The following is a 20,837-nucleotide window of genomic DNA, read 5'->3' on the forward strand; positions in this document are numbered from 1 at the left end:
AGTTAAAATGCAAACAGCAGTCATGCATTGTAGCCAAAATGTCAGGACTATCCTAAGCATGGGTGGAATATCGGGCTCTTTGAATGCTGCCAGCCTGCACAATGAAGAGCAAAATAGTTGCAGGACAGTAGCTCAGAAAGTGCACTCTCTGAAGGACAGAGATACGGTAATGAACATTTCTAAGCTTTAAACTCACCGGTAAATCAATGCGTTCATCATCAAAGTAATGTCCGTCCCACACTTCTATTGTAATACTGCTGTATTCTTTCGTGAGTTTTAACCATTTTTTGTGCAGGAACTCATCCACAGCAGATTTCACAGAATGTGAAATCACATAATCCAGAAAATTCTAAAGAGGCAAAAAAAAACACATATTCTTGGCATTAGTCTTGCTGTTGCAATTAAAATAATTATTTTGCTCAAGTTATGTACATTTAGTTAGGTACTCTTTTTTGCACACAGAGAGTGGTGGGTCTTTTAAGAGACTCTGAGGTATATGGAGCTTAGAAAGATAGAGGGCTATGTGGTAGGGAAATTCTAGGCAGTTTCTAGAGTGGGTTACATGGTAGGCACAACATTGTGGGCTGAAGGGCCTGTAATGTGCTGTAAATTTCTATGTTCTATGTTGGATTAATAAAAAGGGGTTAACCGTCTTCTTTTTGTAATTGTATTTCTTTATTTTTGTATTTGTATAATTTGTTGTCTTTTACACACTGGTTAAATACCCAAGTTGGTGCAGTCTTTCTTTTTTTTTGGCATGTATGTGCCTGCGTGCGTGCGAGTCTTTGTGCGTCTGCGTGTGTGTGCATCTGTCCGCGATGATGTCTTTTTCATGGTTTTTACAGGGCGCGCAGCGAGAGAGAGAGACCATGTGGTGCGCCACTCCTCACACAGATATTTTCACAATTTTTCGCTTTTATTTTACGCGGTCGAGTTGCAATCTCGACACTCAACCCGGCACGGATGGAAAACATACTCGGGAGCGGACCCGACTGGTTTCGAACCCAGCGACTTCCGTTCCCGGGTCAGGCACTGATGTCATTGCGCCACCAGCCGGCCCGGTGCGGTCTTTCATTGATCCTTTTATGGTTATCATTCTATTATGGATTTATTGGGTATGCCTGCAAGAAATTGAATCTCAGGGTGTATCTGGTGACATAAATTTACTTTGAATCTTGAACAAGTATTTAAGGAAGACGCCTAGAAATGAAAGTGCACTCAAATCTGGCGCTCAGTAAACGGTAGATGAGTGCATCAGTAGTTAGGTTCCTCTGCAAACCAACACATCTCACTCCACACCCTGTGGATAGGTGTGTTCCATTAGAGAATGACTGACATTCTACCTTGTGCTGTAGACCTGAGGGTAACTTGGAGTGGTGCCTAAATTTCAGTCCTGCTGTTCCATCCTCAGGCAATATTACCAATGCAGATGAGCTGGCAGTTCACCTTGGAATTCCTCTTGGCTCATGCAAACAACAAATTGTTTATTACCCATTTTTAATAGTGAGAATATTCTGTCCAGTTGTCCATTTTGATTGGGATTCTGCTATGGACTGGGTGGACCTTTGGCATGGTGGTGTGGCTCAAGAAGGGGAGACTGATATTGACTGCTGATTAATAGGGTGGAGGAATGGGGGCTGCATAGGAGAAAGAGATTGGAAATTAGATGATGGGAAGTTGCTGCAGAGGGGGCAGGGCCGAGGAGATAGAATGGACTAGGTATGGTGGAGGAGAGCTCAAGTTCATTGGCTTAACATGACAAACAATCCAATGATGCACTGGGCAAAGCACATTCAAAGTTTAAAGTAAATTTATTATCTAAGTACATATATATGTCATCATATACCACCTTGAGATTAATTTTCTTGCAGGCATTTACAGTAAGGATGGTACAGTAGCACATCGCTTGACCCAGATTCAATTCCTGCCACTGCCACTGCCTGTAAGGAGCTTGTACATTCTCCCCGTGACCATGTTGGTTTCCTCTGGGTGCTCTGGTTTCCTCCCACAGTCCAAAGACGTACCGGTTGATAGGTTAATTGGTTGTTGTTAATCGTCTCGTGATTAGGCTAGGATTAAATTGGGGGATTGCTGGGCAGCATGGTTTGAAGGGCCTACTCTGCATCGTACCTCAATAATTATCTTTTTAAATTAAAATCAGTGAAAAGCTACACACACACAGACAAAGACTGATTTTATCCCTGTAGTACCCATTGACAGCCACTCTCAGTTCAAAGTTGCTGACACAGTGCGGCCTTTCAAATTGTGTCACCCTATGGATGCTGGAGCAGACGGTAAGGACACTAGCATGACTCATGCCGAGGAGAAGCCACCAAAATTTCCAGAGTGACTCAAAAGTAGCCTGGAAATTACTCAAGAAAGAAAAACAACATTATGCAATTGAATTCATTGCAAATACTTAGTAAAGGTGGCAGGGCAGACCTGGTAAGGGGTGTAGTCCACTTATGTTCCTATTAAATGTTCTGAAGTGCTGAACGTGGTTAGTTGGTGAACATGAATATTTAAGACAAGTGCTGATATCACTCTTCGAGCTTATATGTAGGAGGTGGGACAAGATGTACTGCAGTGTATTTATTCAGCAAATAGTCTATTTAAATCATGTGTTACAATAAATGAGCACTGAATAGAATCTATTTTAAGAAGAATCTCTAAGAACTCAAAGAAAAGAATGTCTTTTGGTTTTGGTCCTTGGAGACTCTCCTTAAGGTGAGGGCAGTGCTTCTGTCTCTCTGATTGCCACTAAACTCACAGGGCCCCTGTTTTGTTTGACAATATCATCAGTTGGGAGCTCCAGGACTTACATTGAAGGGTTAGCGATATATTTTCAAGTCAGGATGGTGACTAGGGAGAGTAACCTCCTGGGGTGATGTTCCCATGAGCCTGCTACCTCTGTCCTTGGTACAACAGGTTATTCCCTGTGAGTCATACTATAATGAGTGAGTGTGTGAGAGATGGGCAGTTTGACTTGTTTGGACTTGTTTTCTGTGGACCCAGCTTGGGTTTAACTTACTGGTTCTCTCTCGCCTTTTGGGTATCTTGGCTTTTTTTAATTGGCGTTTCATGGACCGGGAGAATGAAGAGCGTGTCACTGTAAGATTAGGTTGAGAGTATGCAGGCAGTGGGCAAATCAGCCCTCTTGTGCTTTTTGATCTCCTCACTTGAGGTTCAGATTCAATCAACCCTGCCACTTTGATCCGACCCACGCCTTCATTAACCAGGCCCAACACTTGCCTTTCTTGGATCTTACCCCTCCTGACACAGGTCATTGGGTTTGGCCAGGGTTAATCGAGGTGTGCCTAGGGTTTGTGGGGGTGTTGCCAGGGTTAATTGGGATGTGCCTACGGTTTGTGGGGGTGTGTGCCCTCTTTTTTTAACTTTAGGATTAGGTTTGAGTGTTGGGCTGGTGGATGTATATGTGTGACTGGGAGAGGTAAGGCTGCGGAGTTTTGAGTGCTGAGGTATGAGGTGCTGTGGCGGATGGGCTCGTGTGGTGAAGCCAGGTGAATCTGGCCCGTGCCTTTCATTATCGTGGTCCGACACCACTTGGTTCAACGAACCAGGTGTGCACTGGGACATATCATCAGTAATGCATCTTTGGATCGTTGGGTGTTTTGGGTCTTTAATCATTAGACACACTCCCCGAGGTGACCCAGCCAGAGTTGACCAAGCCCGGCTTGTGTTTTTCCCATGAACCAGGATAATGAGAGGCATGTAATTCTGAGGGTAATGATATTTTTAAACATCATTACCTGGCATCTGTATGCCTGGGATTGCATGGGTTAAATTGACAGCGTTTACTGGGCATTTGGTGTCTCTGCACCTGAGTTTAGTGGTGCAATTTTAAGTTTACAATTAAATGGGCTCAGGTTAGGTCAGGAATAGTCATGGTGGTGGCCAGACTCTAGTTTACTTTGAAGTATCTGGTGGTTATGAAAGGCTTTCCTTCCTCCGTTTTCACTAGGCTTACGCCTGAACAAGAACCAGGACCTGCCGCAATTTGCCTACTGCCACAACCGGTCCACAGCAGATGCATTCTCACTGGCTCACCACTCAGCCTTGAATCACCTGGGCACAGCAATACCTATGTCAGGCTGCTGTTTGTTGATGACAACTTCATATTCAGCATGATCATACCTCAATACTAATCAACAACCTGGGTCTCTGTACTGGCCCCTGAAATTGGATCCTTGATTTAAAATCAGGAGACCACAGCCAGTGCGGATTGGAAGTAACATCAACACCACAGCACCTCATGGATGTATGCTTAGCCTACTGCTCTACTCTCTTTACTCACGACTGTTTGGTTAGGCAGAGCTCGAACACCACCTATAAATTTTCCAGTGACACAACTATTATTGGAGGTGTACAGGAGTGAGATAGATCAGCTAGATATGTGGTGCCGTAACAACAAACTTGCACTCAACATCAATAAAACCAAGAAATTGATTGTGGACTACAGGAAGGAGAAGCTGAGAAAACAGACACCAGTCCTCATCCAGGGATCAGCAGTGGAAAGGATGAGCCGTTTCAAGCTCCTAGGTGTCAACATCTCCCAGCTCAACATTTTGATGCAATTAAAAAGAAGGTACGACTGGGGCAGTATTGCATTAGTTTGTATGTCTCCAGAGACTCCAGCAAATTTCTACAGATGTACTTTGGAGAATATTATAACTGGTTACATCACCATCTGGTATAGAGGGGCCACTGCACAGAGTCACAAAAAGCTGCAGAATGTTGTAAACTCAACCAGCTCCATCATGGGCACTGGCCTCCCCAGCACCAAGGGCACCTGCAAAAAGCAACATCTCAAAAAAAGGCAGCATCTATCATTAAGGACCCCCATCACCCAGACATGTGCTCTTGTTACTGCTACCATCATGGAGGAGGTACAGGAGTCAGAAGACACATACTCAACATTTTAGAAACAGCTTCTTCTCCTCCACCATCAGATTTGTGAATGGACAATGAATCCATGTACACTACTTCATTTTTTTTGTTCTCTTTTTGCACTATGTATCTAATTTAATTCATATTTTGTTATAGTAATTTATAGTTTTAACATACTACTGCTGCAAAATAACCAATTTCATGACAGATGCAGTGATATTATACCTGATTCTGATTTATCAGCAGAGTGGATATTCCAAAATTAAATCCAAATTATGAACATTCCAATGGGCCATAATCCCAGTGGAAGTGCTGGATAAAATGATTTTCATTCCAGGTGAGTTGTCAACTGGGGAAGACTAGAGATTGCCATCACAGAGTGTCTAAACTACTCACGAATTCAGCTGCTGTAAATTGTCCTGATGAAAGGAGAATGGTTTATCCAGGACAATGTTACGATACATTTGTTTTTCCAGTATAGGCTAGTTAATAGATTAAATTACGAAATACAAAGAGTGCGAATAGATACATTACCAGTTAATTAATGTGATAATTAACAGAGGAATTACACAATCATCTTGTTTGGAATAGTAGATAGCAAGATAAGCAGCCTAACTGTAGGTCACATTTTTTTCAGTTCACACAAACCATTGCACATTTTAATGTCTGTTTTGTGTTTTATCTATCTATTTATCTTCAGTAATGCCACCTTAAACTGGAAGATTAATGAATGATGATTGAACAATTCTGAGTTTTGTTTATTGTTCTAGATTCCAAATCATGCAGCCTCCCTTCAGAATTTTGAACCATTTCTTTCTTCATACATATGGGGTTGTGATGGTCATTTGGATCATATCCTTTGCCATTTAAATTTGATTGAAGTTACTTATAGATGTGGATATTCCTGAACTGTGTAGCTTTCATGATAAATCCATCAGCAATGCTGCTCAATTTGAAAACAAATAGGTATATCCAGGAAGCAAGAGTTAATTAAATTAACATCTTCAAGGAGCAAAAGCCTCAAAAAGGCAGAGTCCATCATTAAGGACCCCCCCCCCCCATCATCCAGGACGTGCCTTCTTCTCATTGCTAACATCAAGGAGGAGGTACAGGAGCCTGAAGACCCACACTCAATGATTCAGCAATAGCTCCTTGCCCTCTGCCATCAGATTTCTGAATGGACATTGAACCCATGAACACTACCTTATTAAAACAAGAAAATCTGCATATGGATGCTGGAAATCCAAAGCAACACACACATAATGCTGAAGGAACTCAGCAAGCCAGGCAGCATATATGGGAAAGAGTAAACAGTAGAAGTTTTGGGCTGAGGTCTTGGCCCAAAACACTACCTCAGTCCTTTTTCTCTCTCTTTTTGCACTATTTATTTAATTTAACCTTTTAAAATATATATATACTTCTTACCGTATTTTACAATTTTTTTGTTATTATGTATAGCATTGTACTGCTGCCACATAACAACAAATTTCACAAAGTATGCTGGTGACATTAAACCTGATTCTGATTCTGTTGTGCTGATTATTTCTTATTATAGACAATAGACAACAGACAATAGGTGCAGGAGTAGGCCATTTGGCCCTTCGAGCCAGCACCGCCATTCACTGTGATCATGGCTGATCATCCACAATCAGTATCCAGTTCCTGCCTTATCCCCATAACCTTTGATTCTGCTATCTTTAAGAGCTCTATCCGTCTCTTTTTTGAAAGCATCCAGCGACTTGGCCTCCACAGCCTTCTGGGGCAGGCATGCTAATAAGAATTATTAGTACATGCTGAAGCAGGTAAGAACTAATGTGTGACAAGTATGTGACAACATCAGGGAGATGATATGTTAATAAAATATAAAGATAAAGATTAGATTTATTTGTCACCTGTAAATCAAAATATACAGCAACATGCATTGTTTCCATCAAATTGGATCATTAAGTGTTGTGTTGGGCAGCCTGCAAATGTCATCACGTTTCCAGTGCCAATACGGTTATGTGGAGAATGTACAAACTTCTTACAGACTCTGCTGGGAATTGAATCCCAATCTTACAGCCGGTGCTGTAATAGCACTAAGCTCACTGCTATGCTACCATGCCTCTCTTTTTTGTTAATAAAAGGAGATTATAACATTGCTGACTCCAAAAATATTCCTCCAAATGACAAAAAAATACCATATAGTAGCATAGACATATAAGAGCAAGCACGTTTAAAATGTTTGGAACATAGCACAGAATAGGAACATGCCTTTTAGACCATGATACACATGCCAACCACGGTGCTGATTTAAACTAATCCTATGTGCATGTATCATACATGATCTACATCCTTCCATTTTCTGCCTGTTCATGTTTCTCTCTAAATGAATCTTAAATGTTGTTAATATATCTGTTTCCATCACTTCATCCAGACACCTAGCACACTCTGTAAAAAAAAATCTAGATAAAGATTTCAAGCTTCCTAATTACTTACAGCATGTGGAGAGCCTCGAAAAAGTGGAGCATTGTGAACTCCTGTCTTCACATAAGGGCTGGAAGGTGAGAGAGAAAAACGTAACAGTTTAGTTATGTCAGGCATCTTTGCTCTGTCCACTGTAAAAGGCAAGATTTCTCGGTGGCCACCCATTGCAATTTGACTTCCCATTCCTATTCTGGCATGTCCGTCCATGGCCTCCTCCATTACCATGATGAGACTACACTTAAGTTGGAGGAATGACACCTCATATTCCACCTGAGGAGTCTCCAACCAAATGGCATGAACATCAATTTCTTTAAATTCTGGTAGTTTCTCCATTCCTCCCCTTCTCTTTCCATTCCCCGTTCTGGTTCCCCTCTCACATCTTCTCTTCTCCTCACCTGCTCATCACCTCCTTCTGCCTCCCCTCTTCCTTCCCTTTCTTCCATGTCCTCTCCTATTAGATTTCCTCTTCTTTAACCCTTCACCTCTTCCACCCATCATCTCCCAGTTTATCATGTAATCCCCTCTCCCCCACCCACCTCCCTTCCCCCTCACCTGCCACCTGCCAGCTTGTACTCCTTCCCCTCCCCCACCTTCTTATTCTAGTTTCTTCCCTCTTCCTTTCCAGTCCTGATGAAGGGTCTGAGCCCAACATGTTGACTGTACAAAGGAAAGCAAAATGATTGTTACTTCATATCTGATGCAGTGCAAAAAAAAAACACAATAAGCATAAAATCACAAGTAACATGGGAGTTCATTGGGGTATGAAGTGTGCTGAGAGTTGTGGAGAAGAGTGATTGATGTGGATGTAGTGGTGGTGGGGTGGTTTAGTGGGCGGAGATGTTGATCAGCCTGACATTTTGGGGAAAGTAACCGTTTTTGAGTCTGGTGGTGCTGGTGTGGATGTTGTGTTGCTTCTTCCCTGAGGGGCGTGTGTTAAACAGTCCATAAGCAAGGTAGGTGGGGTTCTTCATGACATTGCTGGCCTTTTTTGAGCACCTTTGCATATATGTATACATTATATAGTATATTTCCCTCTGTAGATGCTGCCTGACTTGCTGAGCTCTTCCTGTATTTTGTGTATGTTGCATAACAGTTTAGCTGACATAACTAGGTTAGTCCAGGGCATTCTGCGGTACTGGAGACAGGAACTGCACGTGCACCATTGCTAGCCTCAAACTCAGTACTTTCCTGTTTCCTGCCAAGCATTGTTTATGCAGCTGTATGAATGTTCTCATGCACAAAGGTCAGTACAAGACAAAAACTCGTTTCTTATCTTTCTCAGGTCCGTCATTTTTTGTGTCTCGTCTCTTCGATGAAAAACTAAATCAGTGCCCTTATCTTCCCCTCAAGTAGACACAGAATATCCCATTGAACTATCACAATGAAGAGTAGGTGAGTTCTCCCTGGGTCCTTGTGAATAATTATCCAGCAATCAACATTTGAAAAAGCAGATCATTAAGTCATTATCTGTTCAACTTTGTTGTGTCTATCATGTTTTCTACATTACAGTAGTGACTACACTTTAAAAATTGGAGCATCCTGCTGTTGTGAAAGATTCCATAGACAATAAGGTTCTTTATTTTAAACATTTTTAAAGATCTTAAAGATTAGCTGTAATTGTCACAAGTTTGTGTCGTTTGTGTCAAATCAGATCAGCGAGGATTGTGTTGGGGAGGTCACCACACTTCTGGAAACAACATAACATGCCCACAACTCACTAACCCTAACCATACATTGTTGGACTGTGGGAGGAAACCGGAGCATCCAGAGGAAACCCGCACGGTCACGGGGAGAATGTGCAAACTCCTTACAGACAGCAGCAGGAATTGAACCCCGATCAGTGACCACAGGCACTATATTAGCGTTACGATAACCACTATGCTACCATGCCATCCCCTTTATTTTATTTTAGATTATTGTAGAGACAAATGAAGTAATTTTATATTCTCAGATGGGGAAGGTGATGATGTATTCCTGGAAGCATTGATAAAAACTCCAAATTTCTCCAATGCAGAACAAGGGCCTGGCAGAGCCCTCCTTACACTTTTCACTTGACCCCCACACATTTCAATTGTTGGGGAACTCAGGCCCTTTAAGATCTAGATATCTTTAAAGATAAGGAGGAACTTCTTTCGCCAGAGGGTAGTGAATCTGCAAAATTCTTTGCAACAGACAGCTGTGGAGGTCAAATCATTGGGCATATTTAAAGTGGAAGTGGATAGGCTCTTGATTTGTAAGGTTACAGGGAGAAGACAAGAGAATGGAGTGGAGAGGGATAATAAATCAGCCATGGTGGAATGGCAGTGTAGATTTGATGGGCCAAGTGACCTAATTCTGGTGCTGTGTCTTACAGTCATATCCTTTAGTTTTACAAGTTACTGGTGGAAGTGGGGACAGTGGACACCATACCAGGAGGCCATTATGACAGAGGGGCCTGTGTTAGGGTGAGGCCTTTGCAGGTTCTCTGCCTATTTCAAAGGGCTTACTATTTTAACTGTCGCGAGATGACCTTCAACTTACAACAGGACTTTGGAATCAAGAAGCCAACTCCTGCTAATTACTAGTTGCAAAGGTGCTAACTAACCAATCCAGACAGTTTGTGGCACCATCAGCAAGTTTAATACTTGCGCGCGGCCACTTCGGTGATGACGTCTGTTATCTGTCAAGAAGGGGACCGTGCACAATCCCGATTCGATGGAGACAGACGTGAGTGCACAGCAGAACATCTGGAAAACTTCTGAAATGTCTGCTTTGCTACCGCTGCTACTGTGTGGTAACCGGAATCTCTGGAGCCGAAGGCCACGAAATCCTCGGCTTTGCGTGTTTCAGTGGCCAGGGAGAGGTCGAAGGCACTCGGCAGAGGATGGCACTTGGGAGGCTGTATCGGAAGCTCGGAGTTTTCGGATGGATGGACTCAGTGTCGGCTGTGGTTGGCTGCTTCCAAGGTATTGGCAAGTTGACGGTGCCTGGAGGTTTATGGGAGTTTCTCCCTTTTGCTGCCTGCTATGGGGACTCGGGAGTCGATTGACTCGGGACTTTGAGACTTTTTTTTACCGTGCCCATGGTCTGTTCTTCATCAAATTATGGTATTGCTTTGCACTGCTGTAACTATATGTTCTAATTATATGGTTTTGTCAGTGTTAGTCTTTGGTCTGTCTTGTTTTCTGTGATATCACTCCGGAGAAACATTGTATCATTTCTTAATGCATGTATGCATTTCTAAATGACAATAAAAGAGGACTGAGTGTTCTTATAATCTAAATCTAAGTTAGTCTTATTGCCACAAGAAAGGAGGAAAATTAGTCATCTGAGTTCCTGATCTCAGTTGCTAATCAATAACCCCATTGGAGACAGATGTGTGCAGGCACCAGATAAGAACAAATTCAAACTAAATTTTAAAGAACTCCCCTTTCAATCATCCTTCTAAAAGCAAAAAAGATGGCAGATGTTCAAAATCTAAAAAGAAAAGGCTGTAAATATTCAGCAGACCAGGCTCCAATTGTGGAAAGAGAAAAAGAGTTAGTATTTCAGGTGAAATAACTTTCACTAAATTATGAGAAGTCAGAATGAAGTAAGTTTTCTGTTGGAGAGAAAGTGTGAAGGAGTGGAGAGAAAAGGAAAGGTCGCCAATAGGGTGAAGGGCAAGGAGTTTAAATGTCAAAATTGGTGATGCTTTTAAGAGATGGTAAAGGCTAGAGAATGATAGCCAAATAGGAGAGAAATAGTACCTGAAATTATTAGAATCAGAGAATAAATCTGAAATGAACACATTGTATTCAACTATTTCAGTTTACGGATCACCCTTCTCCTCACCCTCCCCCACCCCTCACCCTATCACAGAATCTGCCCTCTGACCTCTCTGTCCCTTTTTCTCTCTGCAACTTGAAACTGAGATCGTATGAACATAAGATACAGAAGCAAAATTAGGTCATTTGGCCCATTTTTTCTGCTCTGCCATTCCAGTCATGGTTATTTTTTATTCTTTTCTCAACTCCATTCTCCCACCTATTCTCGGTAACCTTGAAATCATTTACCAATCAGGAACCATTAATTGACCTGCTGGAAGAACTTAGAAGCTCAAGCAGCATATGTGGGAGGAAAGGAAATATTGATGTTTCGGGTCGAAACTGCTATGACCTGAAACTTCAGCAGTTTCTGCCTTCCCACAGACACTGCTTGACCCACTGAGTTTTTCCAGCAGTTTGTTCATTACTCCAGATTCCAGCATTTACAGTTTTGTATGTCTCTAAGAACTCATTAAGATCTGTTTTAAATACACCCAGTGATCTGGCCTATATAGCTCTCTGTGGCAATAAATTCCACAGATTCACCACCTGTCTTATTTCTAACTTCTCTCTGGTTCTGATGAAAATGCTGGGACCTGAAATGTTAACTTTTTGTCCAAAGATGCTGAGTTTTTGATAAAATAGCAATATTTTTGAGAAAGAAAGGAGAAAGTTATTCAAAACATGAATCAACATCAAGGGTCAACTTTATTCACCATATACATTCACATGTATTAGGAATTTGCTGTGGCGTGTTGGTGAGACATGCAACAAAAACACATTCAACAATTACAAAGAATAAAGAATTACAGAAACATAAAATTAGAAATATGGATATGAACTAAAATGTCCATAAACTTTGTGGCAAAAATTAGACAAGCCCTGTAATATTTTCAAGGATTCATTGTAATTTTTAAAAGAGTAAAAATAAATTTGCACTTCTTACAATGACTGCTCCACAATATTATGGAACCGTATCAAAAGAATCTGACTCACCCATCTTGCCAAGTTTGGAAACAGAATTTCTTAGTTACAAACCATCAAGGTCACGGCTTCTTTAAAATTTCAGTGACATGTCTGGCTTGTTGGGATGAATGGCGAAAGAGACAATGTACTCACCCATCAAAAAGAGGGATTGCTGACCACCCAAGCTGTAGCAGGTCATTTGGTTCTGGCTCGCCTCCTGAGCGTGATGTGACCTGGCCTGGTTCCTGACCACTACGGTCAGGAGTGTACACAACATTGATGCTGAATATCTGGACGAGCAACACACTGTGGATATCACAATTTGGATGTAACACCTGAAGAATAGATAGATAGATAGATAGATATACTTTATTGATCCCGAAGGAAATTGGGTTTCATTACAGCTGCACCAACCAAGAATAGAGCATAAATATAGCAATACAAAACTACAAACAATCAAACAACAATATGCAAACTATGCCAGATGGAAATATGTCCAGGACCAGCCTATTGGCTCAGGGTGTTTGACCCTCCACGGGAGAAGCTGCAAAGTTCGATGGCCACAACCTCCCATGACGCTCAGTGTTGCATCTCGGTGGAATATGGCCAGAGTCCAACAGCAAAAAGTTCAATATCGGGGCTACAAACATGTTCCTCGATCGTAATATGACCAGGATTGCACCATCCGTTGTTAACCAGAACAGCAAGCCCCCCCTCCTTTACGCTTACCGCTCTCAGTGCACTTCTGGTCAGCCCGGACAGTCTGGAAGCCCTCTATGGAAACGTTTTGGTCGGGTATGTCCACGTTTCAGTAAAATACATAACACTGCTCTCCCGAAATGTTCTCTGACTCCCGGCTAGCGCCGTCAACTCATCCATTTTATTACCCAGCAATCTCACATTGCCCATAATGAGAGAGGGAAGACATGGCTTATAACTCCTCTTCTCCATAAGTCTCTGTTGTCTCGACCCGGTCCTTTTTCCTTGCCTTTTTGATCCCCCTCTGCATCCTCTGTGTGTTTTCCTCCAAATTTCAACAGGGGTGTCCGCCGCTCTGCTCGCTAAACCAGCCGGCATAAGCGCAATCAGCCGGTCCCTGGAATAAACAATGCGACCATACTGCTGCCCCACTAATGAGACGTGTCCAAATATAACTATTTCCAGCGCTAAAAACCCAAATAAAACTCTCTCCACCAGCATGTTAGAGAGGGTGCAGCTTCAACGTGTTACCGTGAAAAAAAATTACAAATAACCTAAGTTAAAAAAGTAAGAAAGCTAGTCGGATCGGCTGTAACAGGATGCATGCGAGAATGAAAGGTTTAGAAGATTTCAAACAGACAAAATGAGCAAGAAGACATCTTGTCAGACTCAGAATGTGAATTGAACAAATGGGATAATGGACTAAGAAGTAGAATTGTGTTTTTTTTCTGGTATTTTAACTTTCCTATGCTAGCTTGTATTTACAGGTGTAATTGTTCAGTAAATCTTCCAGTAATTGTAGTGTAGCTGATACTGTATCTTTTTTTTGAAGCTTCTCAGTTTTTCTGCAGCAACTGTCACACAGCTTGAACCTAGCTATTTTATACACCCCATGGTCACTTTATTAGGTATCTTCTGTACCTTATGAAGTGGCCACTGATTGTATGTTCATAGTCTTCTGCTGCTGCAGCCACCCACTTCATGTTTGACATGTTGTGCATTCAGAGGTGCTCTTCGGCACTCCACTGTTGTAACACATGGTTATATGAGTTACTATCACCTTCCTGTCAGCTTGAATCTGTCTGGCCATCTCCTCTGACCTCTCTCATTAACACGGCATTTCTTCCCACAGAACTGCCACTCACTGGATGTTTTTTTATTTAGTCATAGTCATAGTCATACTTTATTGATCCCGAGGGAAATTGGTTTTCGTTACAGTTGCACCTTAAATAATAGTGATAGAACCATGAATAATTAAATAGTAATATGTAAATTATGCCAGGAAATAAGTCCAGGACCAGCCTATTGGCTCAGGGTGTCTGACCCTCCAAGGGAGGAGTTGTAAAGTTTGATGGCTACAGGCAGGAATGACTTCCTGTGACGCTCTGTGTTGCATCTTGGTGGAATGAGTCTCTGGCTGAATGTACTCCTGTGCCCAACCAGTACATTATGTAGTGGATGGGAGAGACTGTCCAAGATGGCATGCAACTTGGACAGCATCCTCTTTTCAGACACCACCGTCAGAGAGTCCAGTTCCATCCCCACAACATCACTGGCCTTACGAATGATTTTGTTGATTCTGTTGGTGTCTGCTACCCTCAGCCTGCTGCCCCAGCACACAACAGCAAACATGATAGCACTGGCCACCACAGACTCGTAGAACATCCTTAGCATCGTCCGGCAGATGTTAAAGGACCTCAGTCTCCACAGGAAATAGAGACGGCTCTGACCCTTCTTGTAGACAGCCTCAGTGTTCTTTGACCAGTCCAGTTTATTGTCAATAGCATTCTTTGTAAGCTCTAGAGAATGTTGTGCGTGAGAATCCTAAGGGATCAACGATTTCTGGGATACTCAAACCACCTCATCTGGCACCAACAATTCTTTTATAGTCAAGGTCACTTAGGTCACATTTCTTCCCCCATTCTGATGTTTGGTCTGAACAACAACTGAACCGGTTGACCATGTCTATATGCTTTTATGCATTGAGTTGCTGCCACATCATTGGCTGATTAGATATTTGCATTAACGAACAGGTGTAGAGGTGTACCTAATAAAGTGGCCACGTGGGGGTGGGTTATGTGTTATCACTGGAACTTTCTTTATCACTAGTCTGAGCATGGGACAACCACAACTTCTTTTTCTTTGTCACTTTTCTTTGTTTGTTCGTTGTTTTGTAACACCCAATAAACAGTTGTAATCACCAAGTTTTACATCTCGTTTTTACTGTGTACTGTACCAGCAATTATGGTCAAAATGACAATAAAAAGTGACTTGACTTGACTTGACGACTCTGAAGAGCCTCAGATCAATCAGGAAATTAATTAATATTCAGGATTTTTCAGCTATCCAATTTAATGAGCAGAAGATCAAAAAACTGGGCGTGCTGACTTGCACACGATTCCACTCTGTTCCTTTTGAAGAAGGTTTAATGCAAATTGAAATCTTGAAATGCTTATTGCTGAATTGATCAACTCGCTGGTGATGCTGGGTAACTGGGTATGCTACTTCTTTTTCACATACTGGGAACATACATTTAATACTGATCTGAAAAAACTACAACAGAGTGCTTCTACATACAATTTTTGAAAGCAAAAGTGACAGCCAATATTGTTCGCGTCAGCGAGATCAATGAGCAGTTAATCTAGTTTTGGCTGTATTGTTGAGGTATGAATGTTATCCTGGACAGTACAAAAAACATCTCTTCTGCTCTGAATGGTGTCATGGGGTTTCCTTTATGTAGCATCCAGAAGATACATCACTTACAGTGCAATACTCAAAGACTCTTAGTTTGAAATACGTACTCAAATCCCAAATCCCATGGTGCACTTTATTCTACAACCTTTTGACTTTAGAATGCTACAAGTCAAGCTGACAGCAGTTGGTGCAGCGTCAAATCTGAAAAAAAAACCCTAAACATCCATAAGAGTGTGCCTTTGGACCATCGGAGACTCAACAACAGAAGAACATGTTGTTTATCTGCACTCCAAAACAATTCACTATTCTAAAACTTTTTGCCAACATTTTGACCATCTAAAAAGACATTGCATACATGTAAGAAATTTACAAAATAGAAAAAAAATTATTCTATTCATATTTCCTGTTACTTACTTGAGATGTATCTACCCAGCGAGGTGATCTCTGAAGGCTGGCAAAGTCATGTTTACGGGTCAAGAATTTCTCATCTTTACCACTGAATTCTGCTATCTCAGGTAAATGCAATGCACTGCCTCCTTTCAGGAGTCTGGCAAAAGCATTCGCATAAGAGCCATCTCCTGTACAAGAAAAAAAAATGTTCACAAAACACTGTATTGAATAATATTAAAACTGATTTGTTAATTCACATCTTCTATAATACAAGCATGTAATACAAGCCTTTCTGTCATTAACTATGATATTAATTAATGAGCATCTCAGTAGTTACGTTTGTTTTGAGCTGTTGAGCTTAGATAAGACTCAAGCATTTATTGGCCATTCCTAGTTTTGCTAAAACTGTCAGGAATTCACCATAAAATATCTCCTCCAATCACATTTCCAAATTCTGCATCCTCGAGACCCATCTCCTGTTTCTCGAACCCTTTCCTTCCAAACTGCTGACTATCCAAATGCCCTTTCTGGCCTCCATGTTAGCTGATACTAATAGTTTCATTCCTCAGGAACTGTCGTCCCCTCCCTCAAATATGCCATCATCTCTCTCCTCAAATGTTTTTGAACTTACAAACCAGGATCCCATCTACATACTTATTTATCACATGTACGTCGAAACATAGACTGAAATGGATCATTTGTGCTCACAACCAACGCAGCGAAGGATGTGCTGGGGCAGCTTGCAAATGTTGGCACACATTCCGGTGCTAACGTAGCACGCCCACAATGCTATGTTGTTAGAAAGAAGGAAGTAGTTGTGATAAAAGGAGTGCAGTGAAGTTCACCAGGTTTATCCAGGGATAATGGGTTTATTGTATGAAGATGGATTAAGCTCACTGCACCAACACTCCCATGAGTGTAAAGGAATGGAAGTTTATTTCAACATAACTTGGAGTACTGTGTCCAGTTCTGGTCGCCTCACTATAGGAAGGATGTGGAAGCATTGGAAAGGGTACAGAGGAGATTTACCAGGATGCTGCCTGGTTTAGAGAGTATGCATTATGATCAGAGATTAAGGGAGCTAGGGCTTTACTCTTTGGAGAGAAGGAGGATGAGAGGAGACATGATAGAGGTGTACAAGATAATAAGAGGAATAGATAGAGTGCACAGCCAGCGCCTCTTCCCCAGGGCACCATTGCTCAATACAAGAGGACATGGCTTTAAGGTAAGGGGTGGGAAGTTCAAGAGGGATATTAGAGGAAGGTTTTTTACTCAGAGAGTGGTTGGTGCGTGGAATGCACTGCCTGAGTCAGTGGTGGAGGCAGATACACTAGTGAAGTTTAAGAGACTACCAGACAGGTATATGGAGGAATTTAAGGTGGGGACTTATATGGGAGGCAGGGTTTGAGGGTCGGCACAACATTGTGGGCCGAAGGGCCTGTACTGTGCTGTACTATTCTATGTTCTATGTTCTATAACTTTACATGGTGGATTTGGAACAAATTATTCCATGGGCTGGAATATCTAGAACCAGAGGCCATGGTCTTAAAACGCAGGGTCGACAATTCAGGTTAAACTTGCAACCAAGATTTCTTCACACATTCATTCACAGTGATTCTTTGGAATTCTCTACTCAAAAGGGCTGTTGAGATGCAATTTGAAACCATAGAAACCATAGAAAAACTACAGCACAGAAACAGGCCTTTTGGCCCTTCTTGGCTGTGCCGAACCATTTTCTGCCTAGTCCCACTGACCTGCACACAGACTATATCCCTCCATACACCTCCCATCCATGTATCTGTCCAATTTATTCTTAAATGTTAAAAAAGAACCCGCATTTACCACCTCGTCTGGCAGCTCATTCCACACTCCCACCACTCTCTGTGTGAAGAAGCCCCCCCTAATATTCCCTTTACACTTTTCCCCCTTCACCCTTAACCCATGTCCTCTGGTTTTTTCCTCCCCTTGCCTCAGTGGAAAAAGCCTGCTTGCATTCACTCTATCTGTACCCATCATAATTTTATATACCTCTATCAACTCTCCCCTCATTCTTCTACGCTCCAGGGAATAAAGTCTTAAGCTATTCAACCTTTCTCTGTAACTGAGTTTCTCAAGTCCCGGCAACATCCTTGTAAACCTTCTCTGCACTCTTTCAACCTTATTAATATCCTTCCTCTAATTTGGTGACCAAAACTGAACACAAACTCCAGATTCGGCCTCACCAATGCCTTGTAAAACCTCACCATAACATTCCAGCTGTTATACTCAACACTTTGATTAATAAAGGCCGATGTACCAAAAGCTCTCTTTACGACCCTATCTACCTGTGATTATTGAATATGTTGAAGATAGAGGTGGATAGATCTTTAGCTATTAAAAGAATCAAGGAGAATGAGATAAGTGCAGAAAAGTGGAGCTGAGATAAATGGTTAGGTATGATCTTATTAAATGGGAGAACAGTAATAAAAGGCTGAATGGCTTACTCCTGCTTCAGTTTCTTATGGTCCTTGTTATCCAACGTACCTTGAAATTTACAGGCTAATTTAAAGGAGTTATTTCAAAGATGAGTTCGGAGAAGGACATAAAGATACGGAAGGCGCTGGCGTGGAGGGCTATGAACGACATGAAGGAAATCTGGAAGTCGAACCTAACCAGAGGGCTTTGTTACATGCTCAAGGAGATCTGTTTTTTCCCTGTGATAATGATGTAATGGTCTTTTGGAGGTCACCTGATGTGATTTTCCCGCCGATGTGAGGTCACGTGATGACATGTGCATCATGACTATATAAGGGTCGACCCAGATGATGCAGTAGGGTTTTTTAGTTTGTAGATTTCCAGGTATCTCCGTTTCTGTTGCGTGTTTGTTTTTGTGACGCAGTTTCATTTTTAAAACGGGTGTGCGTTCTGTTGCAGGAATACCATATTATTGGACTGGAAATTTTTGGCTAGATGCGTTGATTTACTCAATTCCAACATTAGAAGGGAGAGTGAAGAATTTATCGAAGTGCAGGATCGAGGGATCGAGAGGAGTCGGCATCGTTCGGCAGTTTAATAAAGGATCGACCTTATTGAGTTTTCGTTGGAGTAGCAACCTGCATCAAAGATAACTCTTGCTAAAAAGAGCAAAGAGTTCATGCAACGGTTTGCGCTCTCTCTCTAAAAGGATTTAAGGTCAGTTGTTTTAAACTGTTTATTTACCTCCACGTGGATTCTGTGGACAGAACCAGCAGGAAAGTTGCATCTGTGAAGAAATCCTTCTCTAGAGAAGTGTCTCCCCAATTGAATGTATAAATCTGTTGGACTTCCGAATTTATCGCTTTAAGAACTATATTTGACTTTATCGTTTTAAGAACTGCTTTCGCATTTAACGCTTTAAGAACCAGAGCTGAGTGTTGATTCGTTGAACAGCTGCATATCGGTTAACTTCCGGTTAAAGTTTTTGTTCGTTTTTTTTTACCTTATTGTTTATCTGTGTTTAATAAATGTTTGGTTATTTTTATATAACCTGTCTCGATTGATATTCATTGTTGCTGTTTACATAACAGCTTAAAAAGAGGATTTTCATAGCAGTCATAGAGTCCATTCTCATGTACGGATGCGAGACGTGGACACTCACCAAGACGATGTGAAAGTCTCTAGATGGTTGCTATACACAAATGCTCTAGATGGCTCTTGACGTGAGTTGGCAACAGCACATGACGAACGTCGAGCTCTATAACAACCTACTGATGCTCACCACTAAAATCGAGGAGAGAAGACTGCAACTAGCGGGGCACTGTCTACACTACCCCGAGCTACCTGCCAGCCTAGTCATCATATGGGAGCCCAAGCACGGGAGGATGAACCCTGGGTGCCCTCCCAAGACTATGGTCAACACGCTCCTAGAAGACAGCGGTACGGCTAATGTAGATGAACTGATGAGGGAGAGGGAGAAGTGGACAGTCCGTCATCGTGCCCGATGCCGGCCCCCTAGGCCTGAGTCGACGTAGTAGTAAATAAATGTTTCTGTTGTTTTTGTACATTGTGATTTGTACAATACATTTTGCAATGCATACCTAAATAGACTGTGATTCTAGCTCTAAACCAACAATACACCAGTAAATCCTTTTATTCTTCAGCACTGCACCACAGAACAACAGTGTTTGGCTCCTCAAGTTATGCCAGAGAAGTGCCATTCCCTCTCTTCCTAATTCCCTGTAGCCCTAAGGCTTATTCGCCCTCAGAAGCCCACTAACTTCCTTGTCTTAACTATGGATAATTTATACTACCCAATTAACACAGTAGCATACTTTTGGGATGTGGAAGAAAACCAAAGCACTGAGGAATCTTGCATCATTACATGAAATTCCACACAGTCCCTCCCTAGGTTAGAATGCACAGCCTGTATATAAATAAGACGGAGCTTTTGGGAGAGTGGCGGGGTGGACTTCCTGGTTGCTGCAAGGCTGCAGAGATTTTCAGCCATGTGGGGATTCAGCTGGTGGCTGCTCTTCGATCATGTGGGAATCTTGCGTGTAGCCACATTTATCAACTGTTTGGCTCATGAACAGTTCTCAGGAACAGGGCTCCACCATAATCCAGCGAGGACCTATAGAGACGGCACTGGAGGTCAGGACTGAACCCGGGTGATTGAAGATGTGTAGCTGCAGCACTAACTGCAAAGACTGCTGACATGCTTACACCGTATCTAAATAGAGACATTAAAAGAAATGCTCACTTTCTGGCTGTGAATCTCACTGCAGTCACAAAACTAGCCTGTCTTCTCTGTTAGGTAGAAGAACAGTTGATTCTGGTCAATTGGGCCATTGGTTAATCGGGCAGCCACTTATCTGAGATAATTCTGAAATGAAAACTAATTGAGAAAGTAGCTGGGATCCCCTTCACTTATTTGGCACACTGTGTCGCTTAATTGGGGTAGGAGATTGCTGC

At 42.0% G+C, this 20,837-nt stretch overlaps 1 protein-coding gene across 1 annotated transcript in view; it reads right to left on the reverse strand.

Annotated features, from left to right (window-relative positions):
• LOC134336989 (uncharacterized) overlaps positions 1 to 20,837 on the reverse strand; it is a 70,771-nt gene that overhangs the window by 11,578 nt on the left and 38,356 nt on the right. The window contains exons 10-13 of the mRNA XM_063031731.1: positions 15,933 to 16,096; positions 12,279 to 12,460; positions 7,387 to 7,444; positions 197 to 349 (exon numbers count right to left, since the gene is read on the reverse strand). Of these exons, the coding sequence (XP_062887801.1) occupies positions 197 to 349; positions 7,387 to 7,444; positions 12,279 to 12,460; positions 15,933 to 16,096 (557 nt within the window). The remainder of the gene's footprint in view (positions 1 to 196; positions 350 to 7,386; positions 7,445 to 12,278; positions 12,461 to 15,932; positions 16,097 to 20,837) is intronic.

The sequence above is a fragment of the Mobula hypostoma genome, chromosome 23 (genome assembly GCF_963921235.1).
Source record: "Mobula hypostoma chromosome 23, sMobHyp1.1, whole genome shotgun sequence".
NCBI classification, from domain to species: Eukaryota; Metazoa; Chordata; class Chondrichthyes; order Myliobatiformes; family Myliobatidae; genus Mobula; species Mobula hypostoma.